Genomic DNA, 22,978 nt, shown 5'->3' on the forward strand with positions numbered 1-22,978 from the left:
CCCCTCCCCTTTTGCTTGATAACCACCCTTGCCTCCGCTATGCTGTGTGGAACAGGGTTTACATAACCCACTGCAGTCTGCAAGTGCAGCACATCACTCCTGACATAACCTTCACTTTGCAAGACATGAGCCGTGCAAATTTTGCATCATGAGGCAGGGCTGCTCTATGAAAAAACATATGCGTTGCATATCCTTAATATGCAATTAAAACACCATATATATGCTTATAAACCTGGATATTAAGATTGAGGAATAAATGCTGATGCACAGGAAGACACATAGGTAGGCCTAAAAGTGAGTTTGCTGTTAACTATGGGAACATTTTGCCCTGAGCCATAGCTGTTTGTATAGACTAATGGCATTTGGTGGGTGGGATACACCCTTTGCTGGTTGCCAGTCAACTGAATTTAGGGGCATACACAGCATTGATTTTTTTTTTTTTTGATTGTATGTATCAACAGTAAACACACACCATGATGTTGATTTTTGAGAGAAGTTTTTTTATTTTATGTTTTATTGTATAGTACAGAATACAGAAAAGTCCAAATTGAATTGTTGCCTAATGCCTGAAAGCTTTTAGAGTAGAGAAATTATTTTGTCCAGGCCATTTTAATTTGGTTTTCTTAAGTAAGTAAGTAAGTAAGTAAGTAAGTAAGTAAGTGAATGAGTGAGTGAATAAATAAATAACAATGCTCGATTTTCATTCATTTTAGTGTATTTTCTTTTAAATTAATTGTCACAATATTTACCCGTTTGAAGTTATTTCAGTGAGTGAATAAATAAATAATGCTTGCTTTTCATTCATTATTTTACTGTATTTTTTTTGAATGAATTATTACATAATATTTACCAGTTTGAAGTTATTTCAGGAACTATTATGGGTGTGTCGTTTTAAAAAAATCACCAATAATTTAGCCTAGGTGTGTCCTTGTCTGTTTCTGTGTGACAGTGCGTCATCATAGTGGATAAGCTTGAATTAGTAACCAGTTCTGTTGCTGCATTCATACATTGCTGTCCTACTGCATATAGATAGAGACAACATGGTGTGACCTTGCCTGCTTTCAAGGAGGAGGAACATTCACGTCACAGGACTAATAAATGAAAAGGGGATTGCACCTCACTTATATTACATAACTCACAAAATTACCTTGTTAGCCTCAAAATGTTAAACAATAGTGCTGCACTATATATATAAAAAAAAAAAATCAATATTGGCCTATTGGAGCCTAAATATGCCAAAAGTGATTTTGGTATGAACATTTTTTTGGGAGCTTTACTACTACTAGTATATGTTTGCTCAACATATATTTAATTGACTGAATATGAATTTCAATGGAAAATTGCAATTTCTTGGTTCTTAAAAGCACCTTTTGGTGAAATTCACTCGCTTTGTAGCATTAAAAAAATCATAACCTTGCTGTGTGACTCATGCATTTGATTCAAATTGTTAGAAAAGATGGACAAAAGGCTTTAGGAATGTTTATTACATAAGACATTTATTTCTCACTTCAGTTGTACACAACATCAACAATTGTGCACACCTACACGGAGCTTTCCTTAAAAATATATACAAAACATGGGATGGATGTTGGGCCGGGCACTGAGAGAGTTTTATTCATCGTCTTCTTCTTCCTCCACTTCCCCTTCTGCCTCCTCCTCCTCCTCATCTTCATCTTCCTCATCGCTGATTACATATTTCTTGGCCTTCTTTGTGGCGATTTCCTCTTCGTCCTCTGCCTTTCGTTTGCCTAACCCCTCACCCTCCTACAATAAACACAAATAAAAATTCAAGCACAAGGAATGGAATCAAAGCATTAAATTGTGAACAAACTTTCTTCATTCATTACATTCTGCTTATTTGCAGCAATAATCAATGTTTTTGTGTTTAATCATATAGAATTTGCTATTGTCCTGATTAAAAACACATCACCAATATGTTTGTTGTTTTGTGGGGAAAGGGGCCCGGAACAGATCATGTATACCAAGCTATGATATAAATAAATAAATAAAAAACAGGACAGCTGTTGAATGCATGCACACTGTTAACCGCTCGTTGCACTTCTTTCGAGTGGAAAACACGAGTATGCACTTTTACTCTTGCTCATGCAGGCATTGTGTTTCAAAGTTGGATGGCTACTCAGCCTTAGCGCTGGTCGGCATCACAACGCCACCTGTGGGCAGAGTGGCATATGACACTCACCTCATCACTGTCAAGCTTTTTGGCCTTCATCAGTCTCTGGGCCCTGTCGTCATCAGAGCCTTCATCGCTGTCTGATGAGTATATCCTCGCTCGTTCCTCTAAGGAGTGCGACAGAGCACAACAGTTGGAGACCTCATAAAAATACACATTCTTTGAATTAATAGAAAGAGATTTGGAACATGTCCATATTAAAGCGTTTGATGATGAAAGACAAATACAATTTACCATTACACAGACAACAGTTGTTATAAACTGGACGTTTTTTTTCCTTCAAGCTGGTATTGCCCTCATTTTATGTTCCAATATTTATTATACAACATCAGAGCCTGGTTCCAGAAATGAGCTATTTCTCTGTTTCACTATTTCTATTTTACTTGTGCCTTTATTGTATTTGAGGATAGGCCAATCTGTTGCATCATTCTTATGCTCCCTGATTCACGATCATCCTTGTCGCTGTTGTCCCTGTTTTCTTGCCTTGAGATTTCAATCAATCAAGATTTGAACAACTCTTGACTTTCTCTAGTTCCATCACATTGTCGTCTGCCAAGGTTAAAAAAAAAAAAAAGGAACTTTGTAAGCCTATTTTGAAAAACAAAGCTTCGGAAAGCAGATAGCACAAAGACAAATAGGTGTCATTTAATTAGAGCTGGAAAATTGACTTATAAATAAATATAAATGACTATAAATATTTGGTTACCTTCCACCAGTGTCAGAGCTCACCTCTCAAGCCGCCTCCTCCTTTGTATTTGCCCTTGATGGCCGCCAAGCTAATGGACTCCTCCCCCTCTTCTTCATCGTCGTAGCGATCGGGCTCGAGGTAGCTGCTGCTCAGGCCTCTTTGATGCTGTTTCTCCCTCATTCTCCTCTGTTGCGACTCTCTCCGGATAGACGCTCGCAGGCGCTCCTCTTCTTTCTACATTGACGGGAACCAGTTGGAGACTACATTTTTAAAAAAACATCTCATGTAGTATTACACAGCCCATTGAGGCAACTCTACACACTGAGTCTGTTGTTATATTTTTGTCTCGTTTCTGAAAAAGTTAAAAAATGACTTGGGTGATGATGCTGTTTGTCTTAACGCTATTAGCCATGCCCAAAAAAAGAGTCAGTGGATAATGGCTGCTCTGTTTGAGTTGGCAGCAAAGACATAACCGGCCCCAGAGTCTTGATGACAAAAATGTCAGTGTTGCCAACCACAGTCCACCATTATTATGTAAGCGTGTCACGATGTCTCTTTATGTAAGCAGCTGTGCTTTGTGTATAATACACACCACGGGCCATTTGGATTCTTTTCTGGTGGTGATAAGTGCGTTTTGAAAACAGAAACGGAATAGAACGCCGCACCTTAATCATTTCATTGCGATGCGACTCTGGATCTCGTCCAGCCATCGGGAGGATTCGGATCTTCTGTGTCTTGGAACAGCGGTCGGCCAGAGACAAAGTCATTTTCCTGTGTGTGGCGCTGTCAGTGGAGTGAGGCCTGGCGAGGGAAATGGACATCATAAATCACAGCAAACTACTGTCTGATCCTGAGGTAGATACTTGTGCATTGGATAAAATGCCCCAATGTCACTTGCGAAGATATATAAACTGTGCCGATCAGTAAGCGAATGAACTTCCCACTCTCACAGCCAATGGCATGTGTGACGATTTTTCGCAACACAAGCGAGTTCTGAAAACTAGTCACTAATTATAAATGATATCATTATAAGCATCTATCAATCTATGAGCGGTAGACCCAATTAATGATGGAATATTTATCATAATCACACATCGGGTTACTTTTTAATCGTCAAATCCTGGTTGATCGGGTCAGGTGAATTTTGCTGCAACAATTGCGCTTAAGCAGTTCAATCAAAGTTTCATATTTCTTAAAAAAAAGTTTGGTAACCACTGTGTTCATCACAGCAGAAATGTGAATCAAAACACAGTGCCACAACAACACAAAAGGCAATGTCTAATTTGGCAGAGTGAGGCACTGTTGTGCACTAAATCAGCCTTGGGTTGCATCCCACCAGTCCCATGTGGTCTGAGAAAACAAAACATCAGGTGGACGAGTGGCAGCTAAGAGGATTACACAAAGTTGGACAGCTTGCACAAGCTAATTGAAAGACTTGGAGCATATTTCTCAATGGAGCACCAATAGAGGCTGCTATGGTTGCTGAGAGTAAGATTTAACTTGGGGCTTGTTAGAGGAATACACAGCAGAGGACCTGAGATTTCATATTTGAAGTTGTCTGCCTTTACCAAGGCCTTGATTTATTCTTGATAACCCACAGAAGAGTGTTTGAGTACCTGAATGTGAGCTTGGTTTTGAACACAGCCTGTCCCTGCAAGCCAGTACCCTGGCGGATGAACAGGTGGTTGTGGTCTCCTTGGAGTGGTGCTTTGTAAACGTCAAACACTTCATTCCCCAAGTGGAGGGACATGCTGCAGCAGAAAGCAAAACGCTGAGACTCGAGAGGGCCCAGACATTTGGAGAGCAATCAGACAAAGAGATAGGTCGACAGTTAAGACGTACCTCCCGTCGGACCATTTGACAATGCGCGCGTTGCTTTCGCGTGTTTCGTTTCCCTCCTCGTCGCGCTTGACTCGCCACCGAATGGTATTCTCCACCTGGGAAATTGAACCTTTTCCAGTCAACCACAGTTAAGCAACTCTGACCATGTCAAGTCCTAACTTATATTTTTTTCATGGCTCTTTTCTTATGGCTAGCAGATTGTGCCCTCTAGCGCAATGGCTCTCGGGTTACGCAACAGGATAACGGAATAAAACATAGCAGTCAGTCGACATCTGAATGGCACAAGACAAAATAAAGGTTGGTGAGGGGCCAGGTCAAAGTTTAATCTAAGCGAGTTGCTGGAGTTTTGAGGAGAGGGAAAAAATTCTTCCTTAGCAACGCAAAAGACTCATGGGTCAGTTACTGCTGCAATGACTGACTGACACTCAAGCACATTCAGTTATACAATAGGCAAAGAGTGCAGTGGACACACCTTCAGCTTCAGCCTGGTGCGTCCTTCTTCATCCAGCATTTCCTCATCCTCAAATTCATCCTCATAATACTGTGGGTCAAAAGGCCTACAAAGGGGGAATTCAAATGAACTCAGATTGATCATTCAGAAGTTATACTTTAACACTGAGTACAACGTGCGTCTGTCTATAAAGTGGAATTGGCTCGAACCTGGGCTCCACAGAGAGGAAGTTGGGCAGCTTAACAAAGTAAAGGTCAGAGCCAAGGTCAGTGCTGACTTTGGGGATCTCGACTTCGATACGAGTCTCAGGCACAGGCTCCTCCTCTGCTTGCTCTCCTTCCAAACCATCTTCCGCATCCTAAAGAGAACAGCTCATCAAACTCCGCTTCATTGAGCCATGATTAAAGGGATTAGCACAACGAGGCTCAGCGAGATGCTCTGAGGGCTACGTGGTAATTCTTCTTCAAAATGACAGAGACAGTAATGAAAAAGTGGAGTTGGCTACCATGGGCTGTCCTGGGGTTGGAGGCTTTTCTGCATCACTGTCAGAGGAGATATCGTCAGCTTCGCCGAACAGGTCATCCGCTACAGCCTTTTTGTCTGTGTAGGAGCAAAGAATGAACAGTCTTTTAAAATGTTCTGTGAATGGTGAGCACTCATTAGGGTACCTTACTTTCATTTCCACCAATGTCACTGTCAGAATCTGAGTCTGAAGCAGCTTTTGTTTTGCTTCTCCTGTGGAGGAAATCATCTTCACTATCGCTTCCTTTCGCAAATTCTGAAAAAATACAAAACAAAAATGTACACAATGCGTCTTTTGGCCCGGTTCACTTTATCTTGTGTGTATATTACACAAACCAGCTAAACTATTAATCAGTCATCTGTCGTCATAAAAATGGGCGTCAATATACATAGATTAGAGCTATTCTCGGACCAACCTGGTCCCAAGTCCACTGTACCTGACTTTCTGTTCCTGGGGCCTTCATCGTCAGAATTATCCCTTTCTTCGTCCGAGTAGTGCCGTTTCTCCTCTTCGTCCTCTGATTGGTCGCTCTTTACCCTGCCGTCCCACTTGTCGTCATCTGAATGGTTCTCCTGGCCTGACCCTTCTCCATCAGAGTGAGGGGTGGCCCCACCCGAACGCGGGGTTCCAAGGTCACTGTGAATGCTTAAATAAAATAAAATGAACAAGGTACACCCACATTATTAGCTACCTGGACTACATGGAGATGTTGCTTTTTCAGAGATCATAATCCCTATCAAAAAGGTATCAAATCACAAATTGTGCAAAGTCAAAACATTTCATCAGAATCTGTACCTTCTGTCAGAGCGGATGCTGCCCCTCTCAGAGCGAGGACTCCCCCCTCCAGACATCCCACTGCCTGCCGGGCTTCCGCCATCCGAGTGGCGGCCTCCATCTTCCTCCTCCTCCTCATCGTCTCGATGGCCACGCTCCGAGCCACTGTGCTGCTCTGCATCAGAGTGTTCGTTCTCAGCCTGATCCGAGTGCACGCTGGCGTCGGACTGGTTGCCCGATCGCTCAGACTGGTTGTCACTACGTCCGCTGCCACTGTGTTGACTGTGCTCTTCCTCACTGTCATCTCCAAACAGTTCCTGGGAATAACAAGATGTACAGTGAGCCCTGTCAAATAAAAGATGAACTGCGATATAGCGAGGATTCGCTAAATACAACAGTCTTTAGACAAGTTAGTGTTTTCTTACTACTACTACTTGCCTCTACATTGTTAACCATGTGATATTTCTGAGTCTCATTTTAGCCAGGGGTCAAACAGTGGCACACACCTTATTGATACTGGGTTTTCCACCCTCCTGGCCTTCATCTTCGTCGTCGTCATCTCGTTCTCTCTCACTGTCACTGCCACTGCCAGATGCGTTGCTGGCAGAACGAGGTCGCTCTTGCTCAGAGTCAGAACCGGAGCCTGAAGCTGAATCTGTAGGACATCGGTCACAACATTAGGCACACGTGCACTTACAAATGATATTATAAAGAAAATATGCATTAAAATTCTGCATAATTATTGCATTTAGAGGAGGCAGTAATTTACGTATTAAATAGTCATTATAATCGATCAATGGGCTATCAACTCGCACTCTGCCGTATGTTTTGCATACTACGCAGTAAACCAGTCGACAGTCGTTAATTGTATCCTGTGCTGTTCATGTGTTAGCATAAGTGCTAACAAACAAGTGTGCGTTACCTGTTTTAGCCTGACAAGAGCTAACTAGTTTTTGTTTTTACTAGGTGAGCATGCTAAGGTCATACAAGTAGCAGATGAAAGGCTCAAATAGAGCTCCATACCTCGTTGATCATTATCGCTGTCTCCATCACTACCGAACAGTTCATCCATATCCGCCATTCTTCCAAAACTGTGGAAATGTGACCTACCGGAAGTATTTAGGAAGATAGATTCAACTTCCGCGGTCACGCTGGGGCTGCTGAAGTGCAAATAACACTAGGGAGCGGTAAAACGCAGGGCGTGGATAACCTTGATATGCTGCTTTAATTGAGTGTGTAAAGTAGAACTATATTTATTATTGGTTACGTTTTTTTCTCCACTAATGACAGTTATGCCAACTAGTAGGGCAACTCTGACATAAAAGGACAACTACATATACAGTAGTGAGGTAAAACTGCAAAAGTTGACATTCGCAGCAACTCGTACAACTACTGAATAATATATATTTAAAATTATTATGTCATGATATATCATGTGGAGCACACAATTTTCATTTAGTGCAATAGTTTACCTCACTAGTAATATGTAGTTTTCCGATCAACCTTTCTGCCATAATTGTGCTTACGACAACTAGCATACCAGTACATGAACGTCAATATGGATAAACAAGGATGACGCGTGTACACGAGTTAGGCCTAGTATTGTTACTAGTTCAGCAGTTTACCATCTTAAGTGGAACTGGTCAAAAGTGGCACAATTAGTGAGGAAAAAAAACCTGACTGTTGACTAGTCAGACATTTCATTCGTGCAGCCTGGTTATTTTAAAATGAAATTAAAATGCATTAAAAATTACAAAATATTCTGGAACTATATTTCATTCAGATCATTTCCGCTTGACTTGCAGTCCCCCCCCCCCCTTTGGAGTTGGTTCTTTCCCACCATTGGGCAAAAATCGTGTAACAGCGTTGTGGATTGGTTCAATTGTACGTCACTCATTGAATCTGCGGCACTCTCTTTTCCCTGTTGTACCACCCTAAGGCTGACGAGAAATTAAATGCACAAGACACTGTTCTCACAAGGAAGTCAGATCTCTACGCCTCGTTTCATCATCCCTCAGGTAAGACCTGCGAGAGACATGCGCTCACCAAACGATTTCTTTTTTATTTTGATCGATCAGCTTGCTGGAATAATTGGATTTATACGAAAACTGCCACTTATACGTGTGCTCTCGAGCTGGATGAGCTAGCTTTTTAGCACTGTTGAGCGAATGTTAGCCTGCTAGCTGGTTGCTGTCAGGCTATTTCTATCAGATGCCTAGTTTCAGTGGATATTCCAAACAGTCTTAATTTAACTGCCGATTTGCTTATTCCACTTTCATGTACGGATTCTAACTGTCGCTGGGATCGTCATAAGCATGTCATGACGAGTTAAACGCAGATGAATGAAATTCTTTCTACGAATGGTTTTACAGCATTTCCGTAAACTTTCCCACAGAATGCAATGTACGCCTTGTCACCCAATGGGCGTGTTGTTGCTTGTAACACAATGACATCCAGTTCTTCTGGTACCTGACAAAAGTAGTCCATCTATGAATGAATTTCAGTTTCAGGCAAGCGCAGACACACGTCAGTATTCGAATTGTTCCACGGTGACTCCCATCTTCAATAAGAGCACGGAAGGGAGAAGTGTAAAATACCACGTACAGTCAATAATTAAGTGCAAGATCATATAGATGTGTTACTGTACACTTTCCTCTTCACATTCTACATCCGAGTTCACTTTTGGTAGTCTGTCTGGTCGGCATGGTGAATGCAAGGGTGTGGCTCTTGTGTTATGGTGCATGGTTCGCTCAGGGAAAGTGAGCTTTCAGCTGATCGTCTTACAAGATGCGAGGTCGTTGTTGTTTATACCTTGCACGCTGACATGACAATGGCGTTGAAACCTACCGTCTGCCACACCTACCCGATGCAGTGTTGAATTGCAGATAAACAGGCTCTGCAGATAGGATTTGCTTGCATAGAGAGAAAGCAACCTGCTCAGAAATGTGGTGTATAGTGTAAATAGCCAAATATGAAGTGGATTGAATACATTTACCAGCCACAAAAAGAAATATTTGTAAATAAGCAGTTCTAAAAGTCAGATTAAGTTTAATAACCCCATTTCATTATTCTAAACTGCCATTCTAAAGCGGTCTTTCTCGTAGAACATAATTATGCTTTTACGTTCATGCTTTCTTTTTTAGTCTTGGCCAAGCTGAAACACCGGAAGCTCCTTGAAAGCTTCTCTTATTATACTTCGTACAGCAATAATGTAGTTTGTGTCTCAAGTGCGCAGCTTGAATGGGGGAGTAAGCAATCATGTGTTATTTCGAGTAACACCCCATTTCCTGCCTTGTCATTGCCAAGTCTTTAGGAGAGCCCGTTTATTATCGAAATGGATAAATACATATATATATATATATATATATATATATATATATATATATATATATATATATATATATTTTGGGCAAGTCACATTACAGATAATCTTTTCACCTCTGTATTTGGCAGATAAAGACAATATATATTCTGCCATCTGCCTTCATCAGTGCAGTGCAGTGTAGTAGTAGAGGATGTACAAGATGGAGCGAGACCGTGTGGGAATGAAACAGAGCAACGCGTGGGATGAGGGATCTGGGTAATTCTAACTATAGTCTTGTTAGGCCGGTCTACTATAATAAGGGAATAAGATGAAAGGACATCCTGTTTATCTCCCTGATGTATACTTTCTTCCATTAACACTCTGAATATCCATAGATTTGTTAAAACGGAAATAGATATGTTGCTCTGATGTCGGTGAGGTCAGTGTGAGAAAGGTCGAGGTGACAAGGTGAGCTGTGTCGATGGGTTTGTAGCATTATTGGCTTAGTGTCATTACCTGTATGTTTGTGTTGAAGGATTAGCAGAGATAAGAAGGACAATGGAATTAATCAGACTGCACTAATGGATCCTCTTGTTGCAGTGTTTTAACACCATTATCACTGTCTACGTTCACAAATATTTTTCCGTTTTACTGGGCTTTCTTGGCTGCGGTTTTAGAAAAGAGGATAATATCGTAAACTGTGTTATTTCGGGCTCATCTTGTCATAAGAGCATTATATGTGTGTGTCTTATGTTTATCCCGGCTGCAATTTCTCCAAATCCTGACCAGAAATATCATCACGCCTCTCAAGCCATCAGCATTTGTAACATATCAACTGACATTTTGAATAGGGATGCTCTGATACCACTCCCAGAGTATGATTCCAAGTACCTACAATTCAGCACTCGCCATTGCAGTTTTGATGGAAACGTTTGATTTAAATATTGCTCACATAGACAAACTTGGCATATACATTTCACTCAAACATCACACAACAACAGTTGTCGCGTCTCCAAGGAATGTTTCTGGCTGAATTTTTCTGATATATATATTTTTTTAAACTTGAATTTTTTTACGCCGTTGTGAAAGTTTGTTGTTTGTTTAAGTACAGAAACACAGTTCCTACTGTATAACAGTATAAGCAACCTATTAGCATTCAAGTCACTATTATTTGAGTGGTATTATTGCTGTTGATTAAAGCCCATCAGTGTTGACATTTCAGTTCAGCCCAAGTTATCAGGCTTGTAAATGCCCCTGCTGTGACTCTTACCATTTCTCCCTAATGTCTTTGTTGTGGTGGCTTAATAGAGCAGGCAAAGGGAAAGAGTTAAGAGAAAGAAAGAGGTTGAATCGTGGAGGCGAGGGACTGAACTGCACAAGGTAGTGTTCAGGAAACCCCTCTGAAGTCTTTTTTTCCAGCTGCCACAATGTTTACATTGTTGAATTATTTAGGTTGAAGGGCAAGTCTTATGTAATCTAGCGGTAGGAAGACTTGCTTAATGTTCACTTTCTTGCGCAATGAAATAGCCCGAGAAAACTATAAAGGAAACTATAGGGTTAAATGTCTATAGTTTGGGGGAGGGATTAGGCCTAACTTCAGATGTGGACCACTTTAGGGGAATCTGGAAATGATGAGGTCATGTTATGTTCCAACTGTGGCGTGGGAGAGCGATCAGAAAACCGAGATTGCGTCACCCACAAGATAGAAAATTATCAAATGTCTTCACCTTGCTTCATGTTAATTTGCACACATACTATTTGCTTTAAGGTACATATGGATTTGAAATAACGATATGGTAGAGACAGAGAGGGATTTTGTTTGTCTCGGTGGTTAAAGTAGCCCGTTTGGTTCACCGGGCGAGAGTTTGCAGTCTTCACAGGAGTGGTCAGTCTGTTGACTGAAAAAGTTTTCTGGTTCCAGCTGTGTGTTACGTCATTGGAAAGCTTTATGTGCAGCACAGGCAGCTGTGATCAACTATTGTTTCAAAGGATGACATCAACATTGGCGTGTTTTTATTAAAGACTTTGATTAAATTGTTTTGGGTTTTTTAACAAGAGTTTGGCATCCGCTTAGAGATGAGTCAAGGCTATGCCTGACTTAACTACAAAAATAATGAGTCTTTAAATAACAATGTTTTGGTAATCATTTATTAGAACACACCATATCATCGGTGATGCACAGCAGATGAATGATTTGCACATTTCCTTCACGCTTCTGAGTGCCGGGTTTTAAATCTGCTTTGGCTTTCCTGTGCCGCTTGCAGACTTTCCTTGTTGTCTCCAACATCCAAAATAGACGTGACTGAATAGTTGTTTGTTGCATAAATTGTAGTTTAATCTTTTTTTTTTTTTTCAGATCATATAACTCAGAACTCATAGCACTCAATCGTAACCGATCCTTGGGCAAAAAAAAAAACAACAACTCATATATTTTACTCATATTCCAGCTGTCAGAAAGTCATATTGTTTGGTTTCTGTTTTTTTTTTTTCTTTTAGTCTTCAGGTAGCCTTCTCTTCTGTGGAGCGACAGGGCAGAGACATTGAAAGTGGGGCCGCAGTCTGCCGTTCGGTGTGGTCGGGAAAGCAACAGTGAGCATCATGGCGTTGCCATTCAAAAAGGACCTGGACAAGTACAAGGATCTGGATGAAGATGAGCTTCTTAACAGTTTGTCGGTGGATGAGCTCAAACAGCTGGAGACGGCCCTGGAGGAGATGGACCCAGAGGTCAGAGCTTATTTCTGAGTTAACTTTTTTTTTTTTTTAGGTTGCTTCTAATGGGTGTCTTTGGTCCCTCTCAGAATGCTCTTCTTCCAGCGGGTTTACGTCAAAAGAACCAAACAGCAAAAGGAGCCACAGGAACGTTTGACAGAGAGCGTCTCCTCAAATACCTGGAGAAAGAAGCCATAGAGTACAAAGACAGAGAGGACATTGTCCCTTTCACTGGAGAGAGGAAAGGTGTGTAAAACCAACTGCGACAATTTGCTTCTCAAAATCCAAAGCACCCAGCACACATCAACCTTATCACGATAAGTGACGATGAAATAAAAACAAAAAAAAAACGAGAGATATTTTATTTTGGCGAGCTGATGTGCGTCAATGGGTTTGTGTCTGCAGCAGTAAGCAGCTGTAATTACTCTACTGCTGTCTTTGCAAGTATTACTAATTCTTATCCGGTCTTATGCAACATGATGGCGGAGTGCGTGGGAGTACCACCGTTGTGCGTGGGGCGAGTCGCCAGAAGGGATCTACAACAGTTTAACTGAAGTTGACTAGATATTAGAAATTAGTACAGTGGTGCCTTGATCTAAGAGTGTGTTTTGTTCTGCCAAAAGCTTTCTATCTCAAATCCATCCATTCTTTATCTGCACCACTTGTCCTCATAGCAGCTTATACATTTCCTTATTGAAATGAAAGCAAATGCCAATACTGTAATCTGTGACAAACCCACATTATGCTCCATCTGGTGTATGAGCTTTTTCCACCAGGGGCAAGAGACTATTGACATACAAACAAAGACAAGTTTCACAACTGAGTGACTCTAAAAGCCACTGTAATATTATTAACATATGCCTATGAGTATTGTCATTGTCTGTTCACATGGTTTGCTTCACCGTTTGTGTTCATAAGAAATTGCACTACATGTGTTGGCATGATTCACAAGTGTGTAGGTAACTATGTAACTGTTCCGTTTATCATTCCAATCTCAGTTGAGTGATAACAACTAGCATGGTCCAAAGGAGTTCCCCTTGTCAGGATCTTTTAAAGATAAAAAAATTCTTTCCACTCATATGTAGGAGATGTGAAACTGACATCTTGACATCCACACTGAACCCTCACTGGCCCCTTAGCTGTAATGTATCCCATATGTGTATCTGTGCAAGTTCTATGACGACATGGAAAACTTGAATCATTGCAGTAATTATATGGAATGTTGCAGATTCCCTTTCCCTTCTTCTTTTCACCCCCTGCTGATAAATTAAAACAAACAACCTCAAGTGCTTTGGAAACCCCTGCAAAGGATATCAGGCCTTTAGCTTCTTCATTTTTTTTTTTTTTTTCCCTTTTTCTCATTGAGATTCTCATTCCCAATTCTTTTTCCCTCACTGCCAACCTCAGACGTTTGAGGTTTGCAGAAATTTAACATGGTTATTTGCGTTTTGAGACCATAAACCACATCTGAAAATTTCTATGGCTTTGAATAAATAGGCGCAGGATGGAGCCTGATAATTGCTGTTGTTGGCTCCAGGAAGTGCCAGAACTGCCACCGGGGACCAGTCTGAGCAATTTGATTGGCTTGACTGACTGGAAAGAGAGGAACAAGTGAGAAGCCCCTGGTGTTTTTTTTTTTTGCAGGCGCCTAGCACTGGCATTCACAGGCTGTGACACCGCAGCAGCGCAGTCAAGATTACAGTTCATTTATTGTTCATGACTTCCTTCCCTTTCCCCCCTTTTTCCCCTCAGTGGTTACCATGGGCACTACCATGCGCGCTGTTTAGTCTTAGTTTGGCACAATTGAGGATTGTGTGAAATGTTGTAGCAGAAGAACACATGGAGCCTAACCCTTTAGAATTTGCACTTTAAATCGTAACAGCCCAATAAGCCGCATCAATTATATTGTCTCAGACTACCAGAAACTGCAAAGGAAGTTGAGTAGGGATTTTAAGATTCGGGAGCATTTCAGGAAATCAAAACACTTTGCGCGCTGCAATATGATGCCGTATTGTTTGCCGAGAGCACAGGAAGCAGTCGGTCACTGACGCTCTCAAGCTACTGCTGTGTGTTGGAGACGAATGGAGGAAAAAAAACAAAAAAAAAACTGGTTTGAATTAGTTTGATCAGTCATGCAAATGCCGTAATTGGAATGATAAATATATCGATGAAAATTGTCTCGTCATTCGATGTGAACGCGGCAATATAAATAAAGATGTATTTTAATACTTACATTTGATATAACAATAAATAGGGTGTTTGTAATCATAATATTGATAATACAATCAAACAATATTGTATTGCAAGGCTTTCTCACGTAGTTGAAATCAATGGTGAATGGTATGAAATAAGACCTAAAACCTTCCCGGCATCTAACTGAAATAAGAAAGGTCATTTAAACAGATGCGTTACAAGTATCTGTATCATCCCGTAAGGGAAATTAAATATAAGCTTATTGAAGGCCAAGATCCTCAACTGCTGCAGTTTCACGAGAGGATGCGATCAAATATGTAGCAAAACAAAACTTTGACTTGAACCTACTCGTATCATCACCCTGTTTGATAAGCACTTTTTTCCTGTCTGTCCTGTCTACAAGGAAGGAATTATCTCCTTGTTGTGCTCTTTCCTCACCGCTCTCTCATTTTGTCTCCCCAGGCAAAGTATTTATTCCGAAACAGAAACCAGTGGAAATGCGACAGGAGAATGTCACAACACTTGACCCAGAATTGGAGGAAGCCCTGTCCAGTGCCACCGATACAGAACTCTGCGATCTTGCATGTAAATGGATTTACTTGTTTACATCTGTTTGGGCTGAAGGACCAAAACTAGATAGTCAATTCCAGTTGGCGCTCATGATTCCATTTTTATTGTGTACAACTAGTCCGAGTCATACCGCGTGTCTTCCAAGAATGTTAGTCCCAGAATGGCCTTCAACTTTATTTTTATTCGTGGTCATCTGTGCCTGTGTAGAGCCTCATGACCTCCTTTTGTTTATAGCAATCCTGGGTGTTCACACGCTTGTAACCAGCAATCAAACGTATGACGGAACTGGAGGAAAAGAGGGCTACAACGGTATGGAAAGCAAAAAGTCACAGCACTACTTTGCCTTGATTTAATACAGTACCGTAACATACTTGATATGGAGTTGGCAAGCTAAAATCGTGCCTGCTGGGTGAGAGGCCCGCTCCAATGTCCGCCACAAACTAACAAACTTGTTATTGTTCTCAAGATGTTGTTAAAGGGGAGAAGATGACCCCCGTGTTTGACGAACCACCCAATCCCACAAATGTAGAAGAAACTTTGAATAAGATCAAGCGCAACGATCCCTCCTTAACCGAGGTCAACCTGAACAATATTAAGGTGCAAAACTCATTCAAAACCAACATGCTTTTGAGGTTAGTATAACAACTATCTTTTCAACTTTCAACCAAATGTCCTTTTTGCAGAACATCCCAGTCCCCACTCTCAAAGACCTTGCCAAAGCCATGGAGAAGAACACCCACGTAACCCAGTTCAGCATGGCAGCCACACGGAGTAACGACCCCATCGCAGTGGTGAGAGATGCTGGTCTCGGAGCTCTCGTCTCACAGAGATGCTCCGTATTCACCTTTTGAAATATTGCTCGTCCAGGCGTTCAGCAACATGCTGAGGGAGAACAAGACGTTGCGAAGTTTGAACTTGGAGTCCAACTTCATCACCAGTGCCGGAATGCAGTCGCTGATTGACGCATTGCGGGACAATGACACGCTCACAGAAATCAAGATAGACAACCAGGTTCATTCTTCCATCTCTCTCCTGTCCAATGACTTTTGCTGTAGTACTCGACAAAACCTTTTTCTTATTTAGATGCCTGACAATGTAAACGGCAAGAGCTTACACAATATTTGTCATTTTTCCCCTTTTGTAAGTTCAACTATGTGATCCCGGCTTCTGTGAAGTTGCCCTTAGTCCGATATTGCAGACATTTCAAGGTGGTGAATTGTGTTTCAGAGGCAACAGCTGGGTACCAATGTAGAGATGGAAATAGCTAAAATGTTGGAAGAGAACAAGAGTATAGTGAAGTTCGGCTACCACTTCACCAAGCAGGGCCCACGCTCTCGAGCTGCCACCGCCATCACCAAGAACAATGACCTGGGTATGCCGCACTCACGCATACACGTAACACGTGAGAGAGAACCTGTTACAACCCGCTCTGAATCAGCGCATAGTCGAGCGTGGATCATGTCGTGACAAATGTGTGACGTACCCAGTGGAAAACATTTGCTTGTCAATTTACCATACATTGACAAACTCTTGTCTGACGCATTTCAAATCATTTCACATGAAAATAACACCGAATTTTAATATCGTCGCAGAGTTCTACTCATTTCCATGACGTGCTTGTCCTCTTGCCAGCGTGCAAATGAAGTCGAGCTGTTTTTATTCCTCTACATCACTTTTGATCCAGTCTTGGAGATGCCCGATTGAGACTCTCTCTCATACTGCTAAAACGAGCAATTGTATAGAATTGTGACAAGTAATACAATATTCCAAAGTTGTGGAATTTTTGTTTTGGGATCTTTTTATTTTTTATATTTGGGATTTTTTCAGCTTTTCTGTTTCACATTCACAGAAAACATAGTAAGAGTGTTTTTTTTGCAATACAGTGCTACATTTACTGTTCTATTCCTGCTTCATGTATTTTATACCTTTAATTCCCGGTTACTATTTTGAATGTTCTCAACTTTTAGCCACCAATGACCTGCTCTCTTTTTTTTTTTAGTTCCTCCTCCAGTCAGAGCTGCAGTAGCACAGGTCTGATGCATGGGTTGTGCTCAGTGCAAGTTAACAGTGACTTCTCTTCACAGTGTCCATGGGACCATTTGCTGCTTTAAGAGTGTGGTGCCAGTTTAGATTATGATGCACTCACTGATGCACGCTCATGAAATGCGTGTGAACTTTCACCACGTGCTCACTCACATATTATGTCAACTAACAAGTTGTAGTTAGCATGTAATCGTTCAGTTTTTTTTCTTTCCATTTAGCTTTTGCAGGAGGGGTAACGAAATAAATAAAAAATAAAAAAACACATTTCTTTCCCCACAGTCCGCAGGAGACGAGTGGAAGGGGACCAGTAGAGGTGGAGTTCCGCCTGTATCCCAGCCAATCATGTCACTTCATCTCGCCATGTGGAATCACTTCCACCAATGCCCTGATCTCATCTCACCGTGTGGAACAAGTCTTGTGCCAAACTGTGGGGCGAGGCGCAGCAAGAACATACATCTGAGAAGAAGAGAAATAACTGGAATGAAATGCCCCCTCCTTCACCCATATATGTGTTTCTCATTATTATTTTTATGCTGTCATTGAAGGTGTAAATCGAGTTAGTTTTTAGTCTTTCCATTTCAGCTGCTCCCTGGTTTCAGCCTTGAACTGATCTCTCCTGACTTTTTATTTTCCTTCTTTTATATTGATATCACATGAAATAATGGTTAGCATGACATAGCAAAATAGAAATTAACCTTAACATTCAGGTTCACATCATGGAACACCAGGGTCACACCAGCAGCTCACACAGCAGGAGCGCCGCCTGCCTAAAAAAAAAATAATCCTCCACATCCACCCTGCTGTCCGTCACTATTTACAAACTTTGTTGTAAACCCAAGTGAAGGCACATGTAGGCTTTGTCTGGTTTCTTTTTATTTTTATTGCCACTATCTTGTAAAACCTCACAGCTGCTGCGTGTTCGGATTCTGATGCAAACAAAGCATGTTTAGTTAAGTAAAGTTGGTTGCTGCAATCAACCTAATAAAATAACTGCTGACTCATTCCCTCTAGTTAAATACTCCACCCACTCAAATGTACCATGGCATAATGTTTTAGATTTCTCCACTGCTCTATTTTAACGGTTTCAGACAGGATAGAGAACAGGATATTAATATTCTGTAGTGAAAAGGTTTAACAGATGAAGCCATAAAATTGTTAAACCATGCCAAAGACCAACACATGCATTGCTTAATTGTGTCATTTTTCTAGTTTTGGTTTAGACAGTCTTTCTCATGGTGTCATTTCATAAACATTCCTTGTGCGTGTGTATTTTTGCAATATTGGTTTTATTTTTTATTTTTGGAATAGAATTTGTTTCTTAAAAGGTCAATATGAAGTACACAACAAAGGAAGCGAGTGAAATGACTGTACATGAAAGTTAATGTTCCCCTTGCATTCCCACATGTTTTCAAATCAAGCTACTTCTTGGGTACTTATTGCACAGTGATATAAACCTGAAGTATTTAAATTTGCTCAACTTTTTCTCATGTTCTATGATATCACTGAGTGTTAGTGATTTGTCACAATAAAAATGATTTGATTAAATAGGAAAATGCAACACTAAGTCAGATGAGGGAATAATAGACACAATATTTGAATCAACAGAATGATTAGTCTCTTTTCTATAAATCAGAATTTTTAATAATCAACCCAAGAAAATCACAATGTCCAGTAGGAGTGAGCTATTTCTTTTTGTAACAGCCACTATTGTAGTGACGCCTGCACTAGAAAATACTCATTTGCCACCCCCCCCCCCCCCTAAAAAAAAAAGATTGATTATTACCTATAAATGCCAGAAAATGGCAGCAAGTGCTACTTCTATCAAAATGAAGCTCCTCAACCCACACCAACATAATTTCTTGGCACTAAGATAATGGCAAAGCACTATTGTCAAAACAAACCTCAACTCACTTCAAATGAGTTCTTTGGCACTAAAATGGCACAAGATTGGCCTAATCATCAAATCCACATTTGTAAATACACAACCTTGAATATGCGGAGCTTCACTGTCTACTGTATAAATCGAGCTTTCCGTCTAAGTTAGCCCCACACGCTTTCACTTGAACCTCAGCAGGTTCTCCCATCAACATACCATTCATTTCTTAACATGCTGTGTGCCTCAAGCCAAGCCTTCTCAAGGTACGCTAATCTGCTATTCAGATGTCTCAAATGAGTTCCTTAGATTTTGTAAATACGTTCTTGTGACATAGGTTCTCTATTCCGTCATAGCATCTGCTTCAAATGTTTCTGTTGACCAACAGTTCTTTCAACTTCAATGCCACATTCCTTCAACATGATTTGTATCTGAGCCTTGTTGGGTTATTTGCATGCTCACATCCTGTAGTCTTTTCACATAATACGTGCAGGTGGACAGTTAATGTGCAGCTTTGTTGATAATCTGTGACTCATGTATATGAATTGTAAAATGGCATCTCAAATGCGTTGTGTATGCACTCGCCAATGTGTGTGCAACACAGATCTGCACAACTACTGTGGCTATTTTTTTTTTTTTTGTATATTATGTTAAAATAACAGGCGCCGACACGACATGGTGAAACGCACTGCTGAATATACATATATCTTCAACAATAAATGTTTTTACATTCCGTCTCTTTGCTATTCTTTTTTTTGTTCTAACATCTAACTAGTGGGGCCTTGTGGTTTGGGAGTTCCTGTGCACCCTTTAATCAAATCCGGTTTCTGTGATTGTTTGCACATGCCTGGGAGATGATGTCATTCATATGTTTGACATCATCCTCATGGGTTTCACGGGGCGGGCCTGAAGTGCGCAGAGTTTTTGTCAAAGTGCAGGTGAAGGATGTTTGTTGTTGCTATGTCTCAAAATGAGAACAAGGTGACTTTGAGGTCATCAGATTATGTTCAGGTGTTTTGATGTGTAAACCCTGAACAATGCATTCAGTAAGTTTACCTCGACGGCCAAACAAAGGTTAACACAATATAACAGGAAGGAGGGGCTTAAAGGACTTTTAGAAAACAGTTCAAAAAAGTTAAGTCACCTTCTGCACTTTTAAACTGAAGGGAAATTTTAAAGCATAAAGCAGAACCTTCTGATGGGATTGGAAGTTGTAGATATTTTTGCAAATGGGGCAGTGAGGTATTTTTAGAGATCACTACAAAACAGGCCAAAGTGATGTATCATGAACCCGTGAGATTTACTGTGCAACTCCAAATAAGATGTTTGTGTTAATGTCAGGTGCCAGTGCCTGTCAAGGAGCATGCTGAAATTTTCCTAGTCTTGAAAAAGACTGCCCCATGCCCCAGTCCTCTGCCCCATGATGACTGAGTTATTTTTTCCAACTCAGTCCCCCCTTTACATATTTAAAAGTAATTAATTACTCCTGGCTTTAGTGAACTACTTTTGCATTGCCACTCCCAACTACAGAATGGAGATTTTTTTTTTAATAGTGTCTTACATTGATGGATGGATTCCTTGCGCCATCTAGTGCTCAAAGTAATATGACAGCTAAGGTGTCACGCCCCGTTCTTCCAGTAGGAGTCGTCAGAGACCAAATGGTGGACTGTTGGTCAGTGTGTACTGTAATATCCATCCATCCATCCATCCATCCATCCATCCATCCATCCATCCATCCATCCATCCATCCATTTTCTGTACTGCTTGACCCCATGGGGGTCGCGGGCATGCTGGAGCCTATCCCAGCAGTCACCGGGCAGTAGGCGGGGGACACCCTGAACCGGTTGCCAGACAATCGCAGGGCACACAGAAACGAACAACCATGCGCACTCACACATCTAGGGGCAATTTGGAGAGCTCAATTGGCCTACCAAGCATGTTTTTGGAATGTGGAAAGAAACCGGAGTGCCCGGAGAAAACCCACACAGGGACGGGGAGAACATGCAAACTCCACACAGGGAGGGCCGGAAGTGGAATTGAACCCGCACCTTATGAACTCTGAGGCGGACGTGCTAACCATTGCAGCGACGTGCTGCGAGTGGAAACTTTATGAAAAAAAAGACGACTAATTATTTCAAGGTTCCTAGCCCTTCAAAGTATTACGAAAGGCTGCGAGGACCATGTTGTCTGAGGAGCTGATGTTGAGAAGGGTATTGCATTAGAATCTTGGCTGTCAACATCTGTGCATGCAATCAGATCATCAGGAGACAGCGCAGGTGTTGTCATGGTAACGCTGTGACTATGACTCATTGTGTTCTTACTCCTCCTTTTTTTTGTAAGAGGGTGGCTAATAACATTTCTTTTGTAAGATGAACAGACATCCTTGAGTCCTCTACCAAGAATTCACAACAATAAAAAAATGTTCTTCTAAAACTAAACAACAAACGTTTTTATGTCCCAAGCTGAACAAGAACATACAGCCATGGTATAATTTGATAACATTTAAACGAATTGAACCGTTTTAATCACAGTCAATTGTGCAATACTGCTCTTTCTGGTGTGCCCATATGGGAAGGCCCAACTGGGAAGGGTATAAGACAGTGGGAAAAATACTGTTCATTAATGCCTCTCAACTCCTATCAGTTCATCAGTACAGCAATAATATTAGTCGGAGGATAAAGAATATATGACTGGGACTACTGTAATATTATCTGTGCACTGTTTGTTTAATTTATGACTTAAAGGCTTAAACTGTAGCACTGCAACACAGAAGTTAAATATGGTAGCATAGTGGACAGAAAGGCTAGACACTGCTACTGCCGTGGCGGTCGTTTAAAGTGCCCTGTAAATCGGGTGGAGTTGAAATCATTTCAACTGTATGGATGATATGGATCAATATGTGCTCCAATCAATTAATCCCACCATCATAAATTATAAATGAGTTGCCTGGTCATATGCACAACAACTAATGTGAGATTTTTCTCATGTTCGTATATCCACTGGAAAAAAAACACCATTTGACCATCTTGAATGTGGTAACACAATAGTTTGTCCCACAGATAATTAGATTTCATTGTTTACATTCTAAAGGAGCACCTGCCCTCTTTGTGCTCCAGTTGAATAACACATTTCATCAGCACCATCCAGTGTGGTCAGTTCATCATTGCTTACAGCCCCTTTGAGTGAATAAAGGATTCGATAATTTCAGAATTCATTAATTCAAGAGGTAAAACTAATTAGTAAGTGAAATCAGTGATTCTTCAGTGTTTTAAATATTCATGGGACAGGCAAAGCGAAAACAAAGACAAGAGGCAATAGAAGTATTGAGATCATTAATAAAAGGGCTTCTCTCCCTTCATGGGTTCACAGTGTTCCAGAAACAATTTGATTATCTAGCAACTCAACAAATGGTCTTTACTTGCACTTCTACAATAATTAACTGACCTTAGTTGTAGCCATGTAAACAATAGGAACAAGAAGTGCAGCAACAATTTGGACAGACGTAACAATAAAAATTGTCACATACATTTGTTGCACATTTTTTTCATTTTAGAGCTACTCACAAAAGATTATTTTTACTGTTGATTTTCTATCAATATTATATTTGATTGATTAATTAAATAAAAAAATAATAATCCAAATTTCCATCGTTTTCTTGTGCAAAAACTGGACACGATTTCCAATTGACAGTGTTAAAAATGCACAAACATGATTCAGTTATTGGTTTGGTCTGCAATATGATAGGAAAACGGAAAAATGTTGATGCGTGTATTGTTATATGTACTCGCCGTACTGTTACATGCAAGATAACCTGGCC

The 22,978-nt window shown here is 40.8% G+C and overlaps 2 protein-coding genes across 2 annotated transcripts; one reads left to right on the plus strand and one right to left on the minus strand.

The window, feature by feature from the left end:
* Positions 1–1,467: 1,467 nt before the first annotated feature.
* Positions 1,468–7,644, minus strand: leo1 (LEO1 homolog, Paf1/RNA polymerase II complex component). Its single transcript, XM_085907111.1, has 14 exons — positions 7,493–7,644; positions 6,976–7,124; positions 6,491–6,786; positions 6,132–6,340; positions 5,846–5,950; positions 5,678–5,772; positions 5,382–5,530; positions 5,194–5,278; positions 4,722–4,816; positions 4,496–4,630; positions 3,545–3,680; positions 2,921–3,113; positions 2,201–2,298; positions 1,468–1,764 (listed from the first exon to the last, which is right to left on the minus strand). The coding sequence occupies exons 1-14, from the start codon at positions 7,548–7,550 to the stop codon at positions 1,612–1,614; spliced, it is 1,956 nt and encodes a 651-aa protein (XP_085763237.1). The 5' UTR covers positions 7,551–7,644; the 3' UTR covers positions 1,468–1,611.
* A 694-nt stretch (positions 7,645–8,338) lies between these two features.
* tmod2 (tropomodulin 2) lies at positions 8,339–19,045 on the plus strand. The gene is made up of 10 exons (XM_085907112.1): positions 8,339–8,487; positions 12,270–12,497; positions 12,572–12,728; positions 15,138–15,260; positions 15,480–15,554; positions 15,712–15,842; positions 15,929–16,036; positions 16,113–16,256; positions 16,473–16,617; positions 17,568–19,045. Exons 2-10 carry the CDS (start codon positions 12,372–12,374, stop codon positions 17,597–17,599), a joined length of 1,041 nt encoding a protein of 346 aa, XP_085763238.1. The 5' UTR covers positions 8,339–8,487; positions 12,270–12,371; the 3' UTR covers positions 17,600–19,045.
* Positions 19,046–22,978: the final 3,933 nt, after the last annotated feature.

The sequence above is a fragment of the Syngnathus leptorhynchus genome, chromosome 3, assembly GCF_054491065.1.
Source record: "Syngnathus leptorhynchus isolate UIUO chromosome 3, UIUO_Slep, whole genome shotgun sequence".
Lineage (NCBI taxonomy): Eukaryota > Metazoa > Chordata > Actinopteri > Syngnathiformes > Syngnathidae > Syngnathus > Syngnathus leptorhynchus.